General features: G+C 41.8%; 1 protein-coding gene across 1 annotated transcript; it reads left to right on the top strand.

Moving 5' to 3' along the window:
- Positions 1-2,426: 2,426 nt before the first annotated feature.
- fam110d (family with sequence similarity 110 member D) lies at positions 2,427-17,463 on the top strand. Its single transcript, XM_066717521.1, has 2 exons — positions 2,427-2,708; positions 13,792-17,463. Exon 2 carries the CDS (start codon positions 14,546-14,548, stop codon positions 15,770-15,772), a length of 1,227 nt encoding a protein of 408 aa, XP_066573618.1. The 5' UTR covers positions 2,427-2,708; positions 13,792-14,545; the 3' UTR covers positions 15,773-17,463.
- The last annotated feature ends 675 nt before the right edge of the window (positions 17,464-18,138 follow it).

Below are 18,138 nucleotides of genomic sequence, written 5' to 3'. Positions count from 1 at the left end.
TCCTTGAGGAATTCAAATAGATGATCATCCATCTATGCTCTAAAATGGTCAAATAAACCTCAAATAAAGTTATTTTACAGATATTTTAATTAAGAAAACGAATAACACACTCGAGAGATAACTAAAAGCACCACTGCTGACCCGGTCAGTCACCGGCAGTCCCCAACTCCTCACGTCTCCCACCCCAGTCAAATTCCTCTATGAAAATGAAAATATTTTCGCAAACCTGGCGTTTCGCTAATTTAATATCCGGCAAATGTGTGTGGCTCCACAAGCAGGGCAAAGGGAAGCTCTATTCCCCCCAGACTCCTGTCTCCGATCTCTGAGTAATGGAGTGAAAAATGAGAAACAGGTGTGTGAAATGTGGGGATCCTGAGTCTTATCTCAAACCTTTTCGCAGGAGAAGCGGGGACGTGTTATTCTTTGGGGAGGGACGAAAAACAAAGAGGATAAACGCCAGGATTCTTGGCACACTTCACAGGAATTCACAGCTTCCATCTCGCCCCACACACTCCAAACAAACCCAGAACATAAAGGCCCGCGGCCACGACTGCTGCCACAGCTCGGTAAAAATCACTTCGCCTGTGTCACGTTATGCTCCTTTTTCACCCCTAACTTTTAAAAAACATTTCCGAGCCCTCTGCCAAGCAAAGGTCGTTAGTTTGGCATTACCGAGGCACACTTTAGCAGTCAAATAGACACCCTCTTGAACTGTTTGCCCGGGGGAGTGTACAACTTGACCTCAATGAGATTCTTTTGAAATGCAAGCCACAGACTTGCTTCTTCTATGTAGCTTTAAAACAGGGACTGTGCGAACTCTGTGACAATTATTTGCAGACTATAAACTGCCAGATGACTTGTCAAGGAACAGCAAAAGGTTAGCAGTTGTTGAACCTTATATTGCCCCAGTTATTTGGACAGTGGCATCCAGACAATAAAGCACAGTGGTAAAGATATCAGTGGTAATTTAAACTCTGCAGGGCTTATCCCAATCTGCAAAACACTGCATAAGCAGCTGTGAGCTTCCTGGAGGAATAAGTCTGTGACATCAGAGCTGGTGATGCTGGTTTCTGCCCCCAGCCCCCCAGTCAGGCATCTTCAGGGCAGGGAACAGAAGGCTGGCCACAGAAACTCAACGCATGACTTCCGGCATTCCCTGTTTAATAGTGTAGTTAAGACACATATGTTGATGAGCAGAATAATGTACGGTTTTCGGTCAGTAAGCATGTCGGTGCCTGTGCTTCCCCTGAGCTCGATGCAAAAGAGTTTTGCCCGCTTTGCCCACATGTTGCCTTCTTTGAATTCTTATGGGGGAGGGAATCGACTGCAGATAAACTGCTCAGGCAACAAGCCCAAGTCTCTGTTAAGCTGAAAGATTTGTCACAAGCTAGACGTCAGACCGAATCCTATGGGTTTTCTGGGCTTTCTGGGTCTCAAGGTGTTTTTCTGCCTCTTCACCTTTTTTTTAATTAAAACTGCCTTGCATATTTTGGGTGTTGATAGTTGTTTAAACACTAAATCTTAAAGAAAAGGGAAAATAATATATTCATTGGCTCACCACTCTAATCTTTGCTGCAGTTGTCACCGAATAGCCTGTGCCATTATAAATGATTTAATTAAAAGATGTGTCCTTGGACACTATTACAGCATAAATCAGTCAGAGAAAGGTTTTGTACTTCCACTCCGAGCTCCACAACTGACTTTGGTAAAACACAGACCACAATATAGACACAGAAAAGGTCCAACTATTCTTCTAGTATAATTAGACTTTGAATAATTGTATGTATTGGTAGTAGTTACAAAAATACAATACGTTTCACTCTTTTACTTATTTACAGCTTAATCATTCATTGTATGTTTTCTTTTTTAAGATTAAGCTGCTTTGGTAGACTTACTGAATTATTCTGGGCTAAAAAAAGAGAAGAGGAGTGAAAATGTTGTTATAGGCTGTTATCTTCGGATTTGTTGATTTGTTTATTCCACTGATAAATAGTTGACCTTCAGTAGTTGTCTGGACTGATGACCACCTATAAAGTGTAGTTTATGTAAAAAAAAAAAAAAATATATATATATATATATATATGTAAATCTGATTGATATTGATTAATTGTTTGATAATTGCTCTTTACGTCGGTTTATTTTTGCTTTTGCAACAAAGAAGGCATTCGAAATTAATGTGTTAAATGTTTTTCTAGGCATAACAGGCAATGAAAACATACATACATACATACATATTCAAAACTTCCTACAAACATTAGTTAGCTGTCCAAAAGCAGTATGCAAAACCCTGCTGGGTGTTCATTTATTCATGACTTTTAAAACCTCACTAGATGATTTCTAGAGTAGCTTATAAGAGGCTTCCTGGTCAACTTTCATGCATTTCATGGGAGGCGCATTCATGGTCAGGGTCCATTTCAGATGACAAGTTGCAATCCATAAACCACCAGCTCGCAGGGCTTTGTCTTTGCGCAGCGCAGTGGGACTGTCCCGCAGCAGAGGCGTCGCTTGCAGGCGGTTCCTGCCCCCTGGAGTCAGCGCCGCTGCTGCTGCACATTCACTTTAAAGCAGCGGCGGCGCAGAGACGGCAGCCCGTCAGAGACAGACGCTGCTGGACTGAGCTGGAGGACACAGACAGACACACAGACACACAGACACGGGACTAATACAAACACAACACGTGGGCAGGGGACTGGCACAGCAGGACGCAGGTGAGCACCAGGGCACTGAAAGAGGTCCCTTACCATGTGTATATGTACATTGATCAATTATCAATACTCTTTTTTTGACTTTGGTATTTGATTAGTATTCTTTTGGTTTGTTTTAACATTACCTTTCTTCAAAATATCCAATTTGGCATGTTATGAAGGTAACATGCTTATTCATATGTATCTATATGATTGTATATTTCCTTAAAATGTGCAGCTCCGTTTGCAAAATGGGAATCCTGTGTTGCAGTTTCAAACAGACACACATACAAGTTCAGGTTATTACCCTGCAATCGGCTGTGTGTGTGACATATAGTAACTCATTTTCAATAGCTTTACAGTAATTAAAAGTAGATCACGTTTGGTTTCCATTTGCTGATCTCAGAGGTAGACCGGAGATTGAAGTGGTCCATCTGCGGGACTCCTGCGTTATTTGCGGGTCTTCACTTTTGGTTTGAACATTATTCATGTATTCTTTCAATACAATGGAAACATTTTCGTTTGCCTTCCTTGCTTCATGACGCATTTCAGTTTGAAACCTGGCTAATTAGGGGATCTTTTCCAATATCAATAGTGTTTAATGCTTAACAGAGCTGACTTCTCGTCTTATCTGCGTCTTATAGCGCTGAACGGCAGAACATGGTGCGACAACCGGCTCCTAATGACTGAAGACAATCCGTTATTATTATTTTATTATTATCATTTCACTGGCATTTATTACACTTTGTTGTAGCAGAAGAGTGGTGCTATTTCTCTTATTGCCAGATATTTGTATGTACTGGTCGGGTGACGGGCTGCTTTAACTTTTCCAGGTTTACTGATTATGTATGGTATAGAGCTTCAGAAATGCAGTATCTAGTATTTCAGTTCTTGCGCAGACGGAGCTCCGTGCAGGCGGGGTGAGTGTGGGTGCGACACCCCGCACAGAGGATCAATTTAAATTGCGGGCTGATTGGATAACGCCAATTTGCAACCCATGGTTAAAAGGTTATCCCTCATCATATTTTGTAAATGTGGTTTAAAGGAAAGAATAAAAACAGTGGTCGTCTCCTCTGCACCGAAAACACATTCGTGCGTCTTACAGGCAGGATTAATCTTATCAGGCTGCGATTAAGCGCACACTGTTTACCTGCTGTCCTAGTCAACATGAAACGTCCCCGCACTGTGTTTTACATGCATTTCATTCTGAACGATTAGCTGTGTTATATTGAATAAAAGCTGTGGACGTTTAGTACCAGGGGACATGAGTAAAAATTAGATGTTTAAATGTTTGAACGAATGATCTTGCAGAGGCGCACAGAGAAAGAAATGAATAATGCGCGTCTTAATAAGTCCTGGAAGAATGCAGTCCCTCTTCTGCACCTGGCTCGGCCGTGCACTTTATTAAGTCTGTGGTGTTGAGAAATGAGATGTCAAGAGTCAAAATGTTACTCGAGAGAGACTGAGAACAAAGGCACAGAAACAGGCAAGGGGGGCTCTGCAAAACCTCTCTCCAGCTCACTACACCAAACAGTTTGCAGTTTCAGCCAACCCCACTGGCTCTCTGCACACTTCTGAGAGGTCATTTGTGGCATATTAATCGTTCCTCCCCTTGCACAGATAATCCCAGCTGAAATGCAATCAAACACAGCCCAACTGCAAACTGTGAGCTGGGCTTTACACAACTTAGCAAACACTATTCATGGCTCGAGGAAAGAGGAACAGAGTCCTCAGGTGGATTTAGGAGTACTCCTGGCATTCAGCCATTCCCATTTCTCCTTTAGAAAGTGCAGAAGGTTAAGACCGCATGTCTCAATTGATATGGAGTTTCTGAGTGGTCTGTTGTGGACGGTGCGTGGGGTACTGTAATGCTGTAGCTCACACCTATCTCACGGAGGCCCTGAAGACTGAGCAAATGGACAGTGATGGGGGAAGGGGGTCTCCTTACCAAGAGCTGCCAGCGAGGGGGAAGGGCGAGGTGGAGAGAAGCAATTGTAAGCAGCCAGAAAAAATACTTTGTGGCTGTTGTAGTTGTTTTTATACAGTATCTGGGTTGCGAGTAGAGGTTTGGGAACGCTACACTGCGGATTCTACTTCTGCAGAGTGCAGTCGCTTTAAAATGTGTTAATTTCACAAATAGTTTGTGTAAATGACAGGCCTTACACACACAATCACGCACAAGGCCTTGCTTTAGAGTAAGCCCCAAGGCATTGGATTGGAAAACACTGATTAGAGGATTTAGGATAACTTTATCATCCTGTTTTACAAATGAGAAATCATAAGGCTGATCCTGTGTGAACAGAGACAGGTCTCTTTTAGAGATGTATTTGAGAGAAACTGAAGCATGGCAGTTCCCCTAATTCGTCCTTGTCAGAACCTATAACCTTCAAGGTACGGTAAACCTCCTCTGTTATTTTACTACCAGCGTACATCTTTCTCTTATACAGCTCCTACAAGTGTAGTCTGAAAGGCAGGGAAGACTATTTTGCTTGTGGAGAGCTACCCCAGGCTGTGAAAGAGCAGGCAGGCTGCGTTTGAAGTGTTGATGTAAGCTGAATTACAGCCAGTCTGAAGCATTTCCTTAATAAACCTCTCAAAACAGCAGAAGAAGTGCAGGTTGCATGGGAAGGAAGGAAACTTAAATGTCAGAGATGGCTTCACTGCAATATCCAGAGCTCAGTGGCCAACTACCAACCCAACCTGCGAACTCCTCCACACAAAAAAAACAATTCCAATATTTGACATTTTTATCTTGAGTTCAGCGAAAGGCTTGTGAGGTCCTCCAGTCAGAGAGCTGAGCCTCCGTTGGATAATTAAAGGGGACGTCTGCCGGTGACATCACTGGCCCGCAGCACAATGCCAAAAGGTTGATTTGTAGCACAGAAGTGGGGCAGCAACTTTTTGCCATTTGACTCCAAATAAACCACAGCGTTCATAACTCTCAGAACCTCAAAACGACCGTGGTTTCAAATTCGATTGGCTTTGTTTTCCTTCCCGGCGATTATCACTTGCTTCCACTTGTCTCCACTGTTATGTCCCATGATCCTCTCTGTGTTCGCTTTGTTTTTTGTTTTTTTAAGTTTGAATAGTTTCCAGTGATCCCCTGTGATATTCTAGTTTTATATACATCATGAATTTAATGTGCACAAATGTATCTGTGCCTTTTTCTGTTGTTGTTGTTTGTTTTTTTGCCTACTCGATATTTCATGTACAGTTCTACGCAGCTATTTAATCATCATCTGCTCTGGTGGCAGCCTGCAGGCTCAAGTGCTCTTCAGGGAAACTTACAAGAGCCCGGGACTTATTTTACAGTTTTCATTTGTGTGTGCTGCCACAATTTATTAAATCAGGGGGCCATATTTTCTCCAGTCACAGTAGATGGATTCGACATGCTGATATAAAATGTACTTATACAGACAGCTGTGGCCTGTGCAAAAGGAGCCGGTTAATCTGAACTGTGTGGACAGCTTACCTTTAACCACTGCCTCTGATTTCAGGGAAACTTTTTTTTTTTAAAGCCCTTTCGAAACATGATCTGTCGGTTCTGCTTCAAAGGAGTCAATTTAAGTCGTGTGTTGTCTGGTGATGCGGGCCGGGGGGGGGAGATTCTAGGAATACACCATTATGACACGTGTAAATAGCACCAGCCTTAATTAGAATAATTTATGAAAAGGTCTGTCAGAGATGAAGGGCAGTTGACTTGATAAATAAAATAAGTCGTGGTGATCAGATCATGCTCTTATGAACCTTAACTGCTGGGTGCTAGTTAGGAGAAGACACAGGCTGGTAGGACCCTGACTGAGAGACCCCCTACTCCGCAGGTTTCCTATGAGGGAGTGTGTGATATTGGTTGACCCTGCCTGCCCTGTATTCACAGATTTAAACAGTGCTCTCTATTTGGGATAAATGAGCTGTGAGATGTCCATGTTTCCTAACAAGAGATTACAACGGTGGCAGGATCTAAGGAACCACGCTGTGGACCCCTGCTCTCAGGTCTCCTCTCACCCCCACGGACGTAGCAGGGGCCACTAGTGGCTTCAAACCATCGATTCCACACTGTGCAGGTTGTCTGAGTCACAATCTGGCCTCACAGCTGTGCCTGTGCATGTTTGTGCTGCTTTTAGTTTGTCCTGCGGTCCAGGACCTTGTTTTCCAACATATTTTGTTTTATTATTACCCTAAATAAATCCAGCATGGAGGAAACAATACACTGTGTAGTTTGTGTCTGTGGCATTGCTTTGAAGCTTTATAAAGAGCTAATTGCTAATGTGTTATATTTACTTCAGCTTTGTTTATGGCCTATGTTAGTATTACATTAAGGGTTGTGAGATGTGAGATACCAAACCTTCTGACAGGAGGGGATTTTAATTAAAATGCGCAAGATTCCTTTGTGAAAAAACGAAAGCTTTACTGGATCAGACCATTGTAAACACTTGCAAGAAGAAAACATGCAAATGCACGAGCTTAAGAATAAATCCCTACTCGACAATGTGTTCCGACAGTGCCATGAGATGTTTGGGTTTTTTCTTTCCCTGAAGGAGTCTTTTTCAAATGAAAAGGTTGTGCCTTAGTTAAACAGAAATTTGATAAATCGAAGCATGTCACACACCTAAAGATTACACAGATCAAACAGTGATGTCATAACCTGCAAATACGCGATTGCGACACACCACGGGGTGCTTTCATACATTCTTGCGTTATTTTTGCGTACTGTATGAGGACACCAGAGCCGTGAAAAAGCCGAGAAGCACGATGCGTGTGCTGTGGTGCCTGAAAATGAACGGCAGTCGAGAAAGCTTTCGAACTCACATCTCCAAGCCAGCACCAAGGAATGGAATCTGAAATACCGCATTTACAGGGAAGACATCTATAATTTAATATGCACGAAAGACACATTGACGTAGCTGGTTCATGTGCACTGAGCTACACCTATGAATTAATACTGTCCACCAATCAGGTGATACAGCCACATGGACACAGGAATTTCCTCCAAACATTACAGACTCTCCTTTCTTATACATTTTTTGTGCAAAGCATTAGTTAATATCAGGCATTGTCTTGTGCTATCCACTAGTATATGAACATCATTCATCTTTCAGATATATTTGTAGATATATATTTATGTGAGTTGCCAGGGTCTAACAAGTCTATATATTTATATCAGCTAGTTCATTCACAGATGAGCAAAGTCTTTCCCCGAGTAGCAGAAGACGAAGTTTGCTAACGGTGTTGTCTGCTGGCACCTTCATGTGTAACCCTTATCTGAGTGCCAGCTTCTTGGTAATTAGTCCTTCATTACTTCACCATTCAGAGCGATGTGCAAACTGTGATTTTCACTCGGCGTGGCTTCTGATGGGCACATGCTCAGAGGGCTGTGGATAAATGGACCAGTTGCCTTCAAAGCACCGTCTCTCTCGCATTTTAAAATCACTAACTTTTGAATGACAAAAGAGCGCTATTCTCGTGTTAAGTGCCCATCTCTTAATGTGTCTGCCTTTCTGTCTCTTGAAGTTGTCTGCGGTGACCTGCTGGTGCCCTCTGTCCCGGCACAATGAGAGAATAGGCCACACATTAGCAGACTAATAGCACTCAGGCCCGTACAATAGTTGCTAGATTCATGGCCCAGTTTGTCTCAATTAAGAAGGGAAGGGGTTTTCTCTGAGGTGCCGTTTTTTGTTTTCTTAGGTAAACGAATGAATTGTGATGTCTGGGCCCTCTCTTATTTCCAGAGAGGGGGTTGTCCATTGTGAGTGACCTACAGCTTTTCAAGTGGGCAGCTTCTGTGTACAAGATATTAAATGATCTGTTAAACTATAAACTTGGATTAAAGTCTCCCTTCTCCAACGCAGGGTTTCTTTGCCATCACGAAGTCTGTTAATGTTTTTTTTTTTTATAGGAAAAGGGTTTTTTCCCCAAGGTGGACTAGAACCCCTTTCCCCAGAAATGCCTTTACATAAAATACACCAAAAACAATAGCATTCATTGACTCTAATGAGGCGAATTAGTAGGGCACTATACTCAGCAGTTTTTACAGCATCCTATAAAACCTGTCCTAATTCCTTCCCAACAGTAATGCATGGAAGACCTTCTTTTTTAAGTAGCAATTACCCTGTTCTCCCCTCTTATCTGCCCTGCTTTCATTAGAGACCATGCCGTGAAGCTGTCTTACTGCTGCAGGCACTGGGCCGGCTGCTCCCAGTGTGAACAGGCTATAATATAAGGGGAACCAGATGTTTTTTGTCTTGGCGCATCAGCACTCAACAAATGGCTCTTTAAAGAGCAAGGGAGACAAGCTGTTCGGCGGGTCAAAGGACCACGTGACCGAGCTTCAAGGCTGTTCTCTGGATTAGTTAAACCGATTTCACAAATATAAAATAAAATAATGAAGCACCTTAATCATTTAATTGGCTGTTAGTAGCTCTAATCAAACAATTCAGTCTGCGGGAAAGAGATGCATTATTTCATGTGACTGATAAATGATGCTTTTTCATTTGGCCATTTTTAATTTCACTTTAATCTTCATGATCATCTTTTTATTTTTATTTTATCTTAAAGAATCCAAGTCCCAAATGCAAACAATCTGGGTCTTTCCCCAGGCTGTCAAATGCACAAACATTCTCCAGGCCTTAGCTTATGTAAATGACAGTCCTTTTGTGATTGGGAAACATTTGTGTTTTTTTCCTCAAATGACCCTTCAGCGCTGCCCTCCAACTGAGCCCAGGTCCCAGCTTTGATGAAAAGGAGCTGCTGTTTCTGTTTTTTTCCCCAGTGTTGACCGGAGGTGCACATTAAACACAGAACATCTGGGACTCCTTTGTAATTGTGATCTCGTACTCAGTCCCCAATTACAAGAGCATGGTTTGCAGCATGAAAACTTTCAGACAGACTGAGGCTTAGGAACAGATTGCATTAACAACTGAATGGTCATATACATATATCTAAGAGTTACATAAAATATCTATGATCAGTTGCATTAGAGACGGGAACACATGCAGACTGGTGTTCTCCTAATGCATGTTTTTATTAGCTGACAGAAACTGTGCTGTATTGATATTACCAAAGCATAGAAATGTCTGGCTTGGGGCTTAGCAGCTTTCGATTATACAAGGTCGTGTTTCCATGTAATAAAGTAAATCGCAGGTAGAGTTATTGACCTGCTTGGCAGTATAATTTCAGAGCTATGTTTTAAAGAGCTATGAAGACACTTACGGAGTCAGAAAGACATGATTTTTTCCCATCTCTGTTTGGTCTAACGTGTCAGCGTTCGTGTGCTCAACGAGAAAACTTTTGAACGAGCAACTGCATATTTCATGTTTTGCTTTTCACGTCTCATGGCATGACAGAATATGTCATTTTAATGTCCCACCCTGGGATTGACAGCAGTATTCCTATTAATTCATAGATACATTCTCAGGGCTGCTAACAACCTTGGAAAGCAGCAGGAAATTGAAAGGTTTGGTACTATTAGTTGTTTCTGTTCTTCATAAGAATTATTCCTAAAACTGATTAGGCTGTAGAAGTAAAAATGCAAAGTATAAATGATATAAAGAGCTTTATTTTCTGACTGGAATATACATAATAGCAGCAGAGTAGTGTAGTAGTAGGACTCTTGCTTTTTGTTGGCAATAATCGGTTTAGCAAGAAAGCTGGTGAAATGTAAAAGCTATTCTTAGCCGACTACTTCACTTCAAACATGCATCTTGAAGTTTTAAGTTTTATGCCTAATCGTTTGTATTTACTTAGTCTTCCAAAAACTTAAAAATATCAAGCTGTTGAAAGAGCTCAGCAGGCCGGGCTGAGGTATTGCTACATACATTTTAAATTCAACATGAAAACAAACAAGAATGCTTGTGCTAGACTTGCACAATTATAAAAAAGATCTAATTCTCAGGAAGTAAGATCTGTCTTTTTACAAAGCAAAATTAATAAACAACTTATTGAGCCAGTATATCACCATGGTCACATTGTTTGAATGATTCATTATAATCGAATATGGAGTCTTAATTCTCCAAGGCAGGGGTGTTACTGCCTCTCAGGACATAAATGGCTGTTACACATCAGTCTGGGTGTTAACTCCAGAAGCACCTGTCGGACGGTCTTTCCCGGAAGCTTCACCTCATGGCGCCATTTCCCAGCATCCTCTCAAAAGCAGCTGGAACCTGTGTCGAGCGTTTCCATCCATTACTGGACTCATTATAAAAGAAAATTAAAAGTGGCTGGTAGTTGAAAGGGATCAGACTGCCTAATGCTGGTACTAAAATCTAGTTCTTTCATGTTGGAGGTTGTAGGCATTTTGTTGGCTGCCGTCTGTATTTTTCTTTCCACAACCGTATCCCGGACACCCTGGGCAATCTTGATATCGCTGACTGTTTGTCTGACTTTACTTTTTTTCCCCTTCTACTTCCTCTACACCTACCTTGCATCCTGTCCAAGCAAGGCCTACAAAACGCCCAACAAATATATTTGGCACAATATTTCTAATGCTGGGCCTCTTCAGATTTTCTGCTGGAATTTCCCCAATCATTACAAAAAATAAAAAATGTTGGCCACTTAAGGTGTTTACTAGAATTTGTTTTGGTTTTCCCCAGTCAATGATGATAATACCGGTCTCATCGGCGAGCGGAAGTGCCTAAATATAGCATTTCAAGTTGTGTGCTTCTCTGTCATTCGCACCGTCAACTGCAAGGCCAGGCAAGGGTCCTACTGCACCGAGTCACCAGTCCTCTGCATGTTTCAGTAAATCCTTTATCCTCTAACAACAGCTGAGGAACAAACATCCAAAGTATTTCCGGGAGCACGTGTACATTTTTCATAGTAAATATAGGTTTTTAATGTTGATTTCCGCGAGGCTTCGTTATATGAGGTCATCTTGCAACTAAAGCAACACACGTGTGCAAAACATATAATTTCAGTGACACGTTAAGTATATGTGTGGTCCTTCCCTTTGGTCATTTCTATTTATTTTTGTGGCATGCGTCTGCTATTTGCAGTTCAATCCGAAACGGAGTGTAAACTTTAGTGAATGTGAATAGCATCACTATGAACCAGAATATTTTCACCTAGGTTTACTGATCTGTGTTTCAGGTAGCTGGGAGAAATAAACCTGATTATTTCAGTGTAGTGCATTGTAGTAATGCCTGCCTCTCAGTGTCTCAGGTGTCTGTTTATTGTGCGTTCATTACACCGTTTATATTTTATACTAAACGCTTTTTCATTGCTGCAGTCACAGCCATGCAGTGAAATATAATCTCACTTAAGATATATATTACGTTCACAGAGGAACAACAGTTTCCTCATCAATGCTTTAACTGTAGTCTTATTTTTATGTGAGCAAATATTGTTTTGTTTAATTTTAATTAAGGGCATAAAAATGTCATCGTTTTTTCACGTGGGTCCCAGTTACATATCCGGGTCTGTGAAAGAACAGGTCAGGGATTATGGAAACAAATTAAGTAAAGATGTATTCTTGATGTCAATGCGTAATACTTTTTATTGTTGTTGTGGGGTGTTGCTTTGTGATGGCAAGGAAAAAGCTTATAAATATAAAAGATGTGTTTAAAAACCTTTTAGGGAGAACTTTATGAAAAAACATTAAACTGGTTGTCAAGACAATATTCATAACTGCTTTCAAAAAGAGGCAAACAGTTGTTAAAAAAATAACTGGAGTTAAATGGTTATTGTCTTTGCGTTTCCTAAATAGTCTAATAATACAACACATATAATACATTACAATGACCAATAACTATAAAAGCGCCACAATCCCAGTGCATCCAGAGAAAAAGTATTTTTCACGAGTAAGATTTGTTTTGTGACCTTTCAGACTTATTGAAGCGATAAACTGAAGGTTTCTCCCCCACCCAAAAAAAAAACAATGCTGAAGAATTGGTTGAAACTGTATGAATGCTGGGGGAACTTTGTGCCAGATTGAATTTTTAAGTATAATACAGTTTAAAAAAGCACCTTTGGTTCTTTCCCAACTCAACAACACAGCTATTCGTTTTCCCTTTCAGCTCTGCTAGATCTGGCTCACAATGCGCCGCTAATCTCCCAAACAACTAACATCTCTTTTATCTGCTCGGCTCTCATTTATTGCTGTGCGCTGACACACTGACACACAATAATCGAGCGGGGACATTCTCCCGCTATAAATACTCTTGACTATTTCTGCGCCAGCCTGGCTTTACTACGTCTACTCCATGATATAAGCCCTCACCACCTCCACTGTTTGTATCTGAAAATAACACTCGATCTGTAATTACAAGTTTCTCCATTGACTTTTTTTTAGGTCTTTCCTGTTTTTCCCATAAGCATCAGTCTCATTCATCTTTTATAAGGGTCTTTTTTTTTCTTCTTTTGAAACTAAAAAGCCGTGTTCAACTTAATTTGTGTATCCCCACCCCCCTCCCCACACGGATTTATGGCTTTTTAAATATTGATCAATGTATATATTATTCAGTCTGACATTTTAAAATGCAAGTGCTCAGAAACTTGGTAAAAACAACAGCCCAGTGTCCCACATTGCGGCATTTGTATCACACTCACAGATTATCCTGGTGTTGCGTAGACTGTAAGGTTTTGTCTTACTCCACGTCATTTAAAAGCATTCAATGATAACTGTTGGGGAACTCCTTTAAAATTAGATTATAAAAATGTGAAGTATTCTGTTTTTGAAAGACTAATATGGCAAGAAAAATCACGACTTTTCAATGTAGTCCATTAAACTAAAGATTTATTTTCTATTCTGATATTCATTAGCACCTGTATTCTTTGGAGGTGCTTTCAGAAATTGTGCAGCACATTTTTCTGTGTGGTATATAAAAACAGTCTATTCATAGTACAGGACACATGTGCCAAAGAAAGCTCTGTGGGGAGCAACCAGATACTAATAGTGTAATTGCAAAGGAAAATAACTAGCAATTTTTCAATTACTTTTGACTGATGGTACCCCAGATATGACTACTTGCCAAATGTGAGAATGCGATTTGCAGTGATAGGCATGGGGGCTAAAGAGCTCTCTCACCTTTGCCCATGTTTCTCTTTTTAAAAACAAATAACCTGAGGGAAGGTCGTCTCTAAACCTATTGTTTTGTTTTGTTTTTCTCCTCAGAGACATGACTGAGATCGGGTCACATTTGGAAGAGGCGCATTCCTTCGGGATCTGAATACAGTTCAAGAGTGGAACTCCACATTGTCCGGGAAGTGGTTTCACAAAAAGGAGCTTATTAGGAGTTAAAGCCAAGGATCAAGAGGTGGTACTTTATTGAGGCCATTCTTTCAAGGCTGGAGAAAATATCCACAAAAAGATCAACGGAAATGTGAAGCTAAAAAAAAAAAATGTAATAACTGCAACTGAAATCTTCCTTCTATTCTGGGAGTTTTGTTATTTATTTTGTGGGAAGCAGCATCTCATTTACAAACCCATCTGGAAGAGGGAAAAAGGATTTCCCCACCCAATTATCAGAGTGCCTCTATAACTACTGGATAAAGATATCAATTTATATGGCTGCTCAAGCGCCCAACAAAGAGACTAATTTTAGCCAAGCCCGCTCTGCCATTGTGGTCATCTGAATTGGCACTCTTGTTGCGCTCCTAAAACAGATTTCCGACTGTTGTGTTTCGACCCAGTGAGAACACAGGGTGCTGTGTTACAATTAAGTGGGATTTTTATTTTCTCAAGAGCTCGTGGTTTATTTCAGACTGGGCTGGGATTGAAAAGGAATGATGTTGATGCTCTTTGCAGCTGAAAGCCACTAAGGGACTCGTCCCCGTGTGGACAGGGAGATTGGTGTCCCGTGTTGGTCTTCCCTTTGCACCAGATTGGACCAATTTTGCTTTGATGTCTTTATCCAGATGGGCTCAGAATGAAGCCACTTACACCCATCGGTTCACCCTCTCCTCTGAGGCTCCTAAACAAGGGGCCAGAGTACCTCCGGAGGCAGATGGACAGTGGCGGTAGGGGTCGCTCCGTCAGTGCGGTGGAGCGGCTGGAGGCTGACAAGGCCAAGTATGTCAAAAGCCAACAGGTGATGAATACCAAACAAGAGCCTGTCCTTGTGCCCTGCACCACCCCGCCTCCTCAGCCCAGAAGACCCTTGACAGTCCCCTGCGCGTCCGTACCCCTGCCGCCCAGGAGGCCGCTCACTGTACCCTACTCCGCACCCCCAGCCCTGATGACGAGACCCTTCAACCTCAGACATGAAAAAGAAGACGCCTCCCAGGACCCCGAGGGCAAGAAGGAGAACCAGAACGTGGAAGAGGAGGAGAGTAACCGTAACAACGCCAAGAACACCCCCACCACCCCTCCTACCCCACCGAACAACCCCGTCCTGCGGAGGAGTGGCGGGAGCGGCAAGCGGATGCTAAGGCCGGACTCTCTGGTCATCTACCGGCAGAAGCGGGAGTGCAAGACCTCAGGGGGCAGCGAGACCAAAGGGTACAGCTTTGTCAGGAGGCTGTTCCAGGGCTCCATGCGAGAGAAAACTGGAGGGATGGAGATCCCGCCGAAAATGATCATCAATGAGGAGAAGACCCCCCCCAAAGAGGAGGAGTCGCGCATGTCATGGGCCAATGAGAGAGAGATACCCAATGCGGAAAGGGAAGAGCGCGTACCTAAAGGCTTGCCCGAGACAGAGGGAGAGGCTTTTGTGGTTCCCAAAAGCCCTCAGACTCTGGAGAGGACTAGGAGAAATGGAACTGTGCTGGTGGAGACTGGACAACCTGCCATTTTGAGACACAAGGGCCTTCAACGGTCCAAATCAGACCTCTGGTTACGGTACTCGCTGGCCTTGTCTGAGAAAGAAAGGTTCTTCAACTACTGCGGGCTGGACCTGGAGATGGTTGACCGTCTCGGGCTGGAGAACTTCTTCACGACCAGCTCGGACACGGTGTCTGTGATTCTGCGCAGCGTCAGCGCGGGGGGGTCCGAAGCCAGTGAATTCTCGCGGCACTCGGGTGAGGGGCTCTTTGAGGAGGAGCTGACTGAGCAGGTGCCCTCGGTCGTGTCCGTGATTGAGAGGAACGCAAGGGTCATCAAATGGCTGTACGGCTGCAAGAACGCCAAGGACACCCCTAAAGAATCGACTGTATAGAAGCCAGGCTTTAAATACTCTGCTCAGAACCGATACTGTATGACTTGACTGATTCAAATATAAGCTGGCATATTTATTTTGTACAAGTGCACTATTTGTCTGTGACAAGTGGAATCCCGCTTACATCCAAGAAAAGAAAATTATATAAATGTTGTGAGCCTGACAATAACGAAAGTCCCTTTTACCCATCACTGTTTCTCTTTGCTTAAAAATGAATCCCATATGGAAACAAATGGCCTAGTTTTCATTCGTGTTGGAATTTACATTCACATATTTAGGACACTTGGTCTTTCTTGAAGGTACTTTTACTATCCCTACCCCAAGTGAAGAGTAGGAATGTGCGTTAGCCCAGTCTTTCTTTTGGAGTGCTTAGACTTTTTTCAGTTTTCTTAGCCATACTAAACATTAGTAATACATGTGAAGTCCACATAGTTTATTGTGATAAGGCAAACCACTATTATTTGTAAAATGAGCAATGAATGCATAAATTTACGAATAAGATCAGAATCATGCATCCTCCACTTCCTAATTGCTTAATTCTCATCTGTTTAAATGGGAGGCATTGAAACCCACTACACAAGCTCCCTGTGGGAGTATTATAACGCACTGAGCTGTGAACACAGGGAAAAATTATGGTTTTAGAATTGTTTGAGAGCAAAACCACACGAGCTTAAGAGAAATTGTGGTTGCAAGATTTCTTTTTTTTTTCTTTTTTTTTGGAAAGTTCTGATGCTCCTAATTTTGTGAAACTTGTGAAACTGCAAAGGGACAAACATCAAGTTTATTAGGTTACTTTAGCTTACTTTCTCTAACCACGTTTATCTTAAACATTGTTGTGTAAGAATAAGGAAAAAGAAAATCCCAACTAAAGACAAGCAGTCACACTGGCTAGTGACATGAAGAGCATGGTATTTTGTCTTTTGTATGGTTTTAAAACTGTGATGAATAAGTCTGTATAAATTAAGAAGTGAACCACCTGTGAGACACTTGTGAATTTCACAGTTTGAATTAGTAACTGTTTCACTCAAATGGGAATCTTGTCTTTGGTCTATATAAGTGTTACAACAGCGATCTGTGAAATGCAAAAATGACACACAACTCGTATTGCTATAAAAGCCATACCCAACACTGCACAGTTAGCAGGATCAATCTTCAATGCTGCACATTTTTACAAACTGCTGTATTGATTCTTAAGGGGAAGAGTGAGAGCTGTAAACAAAAAGAATAATAAATGTTCAAGGCAATACCATCTGGGGACCTTGTTTAATCTGTATATCATAAATATGTTAACATACAGGGATAACAGAGTGTGCTCAGAAGAATCAAACCTTCCTGCCATACTAAAGACACCCTTTCTGCTAATTATCTTGTAATGGTAGCAAGTTTCAAAATGCACCATGCACAACACACAAACAGACCATTAGACAATCACGGGAGCCCAAATCAGATCCAATGGTCCTTAAGAATCACACCACACTCATTTTGAAAGTATTCTGTGGATTATTCTTGTGAACGCAACCCCCCTCCCAAGAAAATAAATAAATATATTTTTCTCTTACCATTTATTTTGCATGGGCACAAGGACAACATTAAAAGTGATGCTATTTTTATTGGAGAATTTTCATTTTATGAAAGGAATGTGTATGTGAGTATCCTGGATGTGGAAATGTAATAAATCTACTGAAAAAAGATTATGCTTTGTACTTGTCACATTACTATACATTATTATTTATAGTTGATCACAACGTCATCATCTAATTCATCCTTTATTAATCAACGACTGGATGAATGTCTCCACAGGATTCTTGCATAAACAACGGTCTTTCTCTCTCCTCATCTTGTTTTGTTTTCCGGGAATACAGTCTATTATTATTTCCCTGGTCCATCAGTGATGCATCAGTCTTGCTCCGTCCCACCCAATACCCTTTCCCTCTCTTCACTCCTCCAGTCAGACTACACTTTGGCAGGAGATGCACAATGACTTGGACGGGGGCCACAATCCAGCAGGTTTTACAGGTCTCTCTGAATCTGCAGTGGGACATATCATCTAAGTGTAATGTCCTGGATCAGACCGCTAGGAATTCGCTCAGAGGGAATAACAACCTGTAGTCATAAGAATGTCATGGCAGCCTCCATCTTGTGGTCCTCACTGTTATTTATTTCCACTCTCGCAGCACACAACACCGCACCACTTCAGCACACACTTCAATGTTTAACTGAGTTATACCGATAGTTCATCCCTGGCCTCCACTCCTCTATGGAAAAAGTGTGTCAATATTACACATTCCCAAACAATCTGTGGTGGCTCAGTCCTTCTCCAGCCTGTCTATGATAAGGACTCGTGTTTCACAACAGGGACACCTGTA

The sequence above is a fragment of the Amia ocellicauda genome, chromosome 11 (assembly GCF_036373705.1).
Source record: "Amia ocellicauda isolate fAmiCal2 chromosome 11, fAmiCal2.hap1, whole genome shotgun sequence".
Taxonomy (NCBI): Eukaryota; Metazoa; Chordata; class Actinopteri; order Amiiformes; family Amiidae; genus Amia; species Amia ocellicauda.
Note: the sequence above shows the minus strand (reverse complement) of the source record. Positions and strands in the feature narration are given on the sequence as shown.

Excerpts from the sequence above, each read along its gene's own strand:
- fam110d (XM_066717521.1), top strand. The coding sequence starts at position 14,546 with ATGAAGCCACTTACACCCATCGGTTCACCCTCTCCTCTGAGGCTCCTA.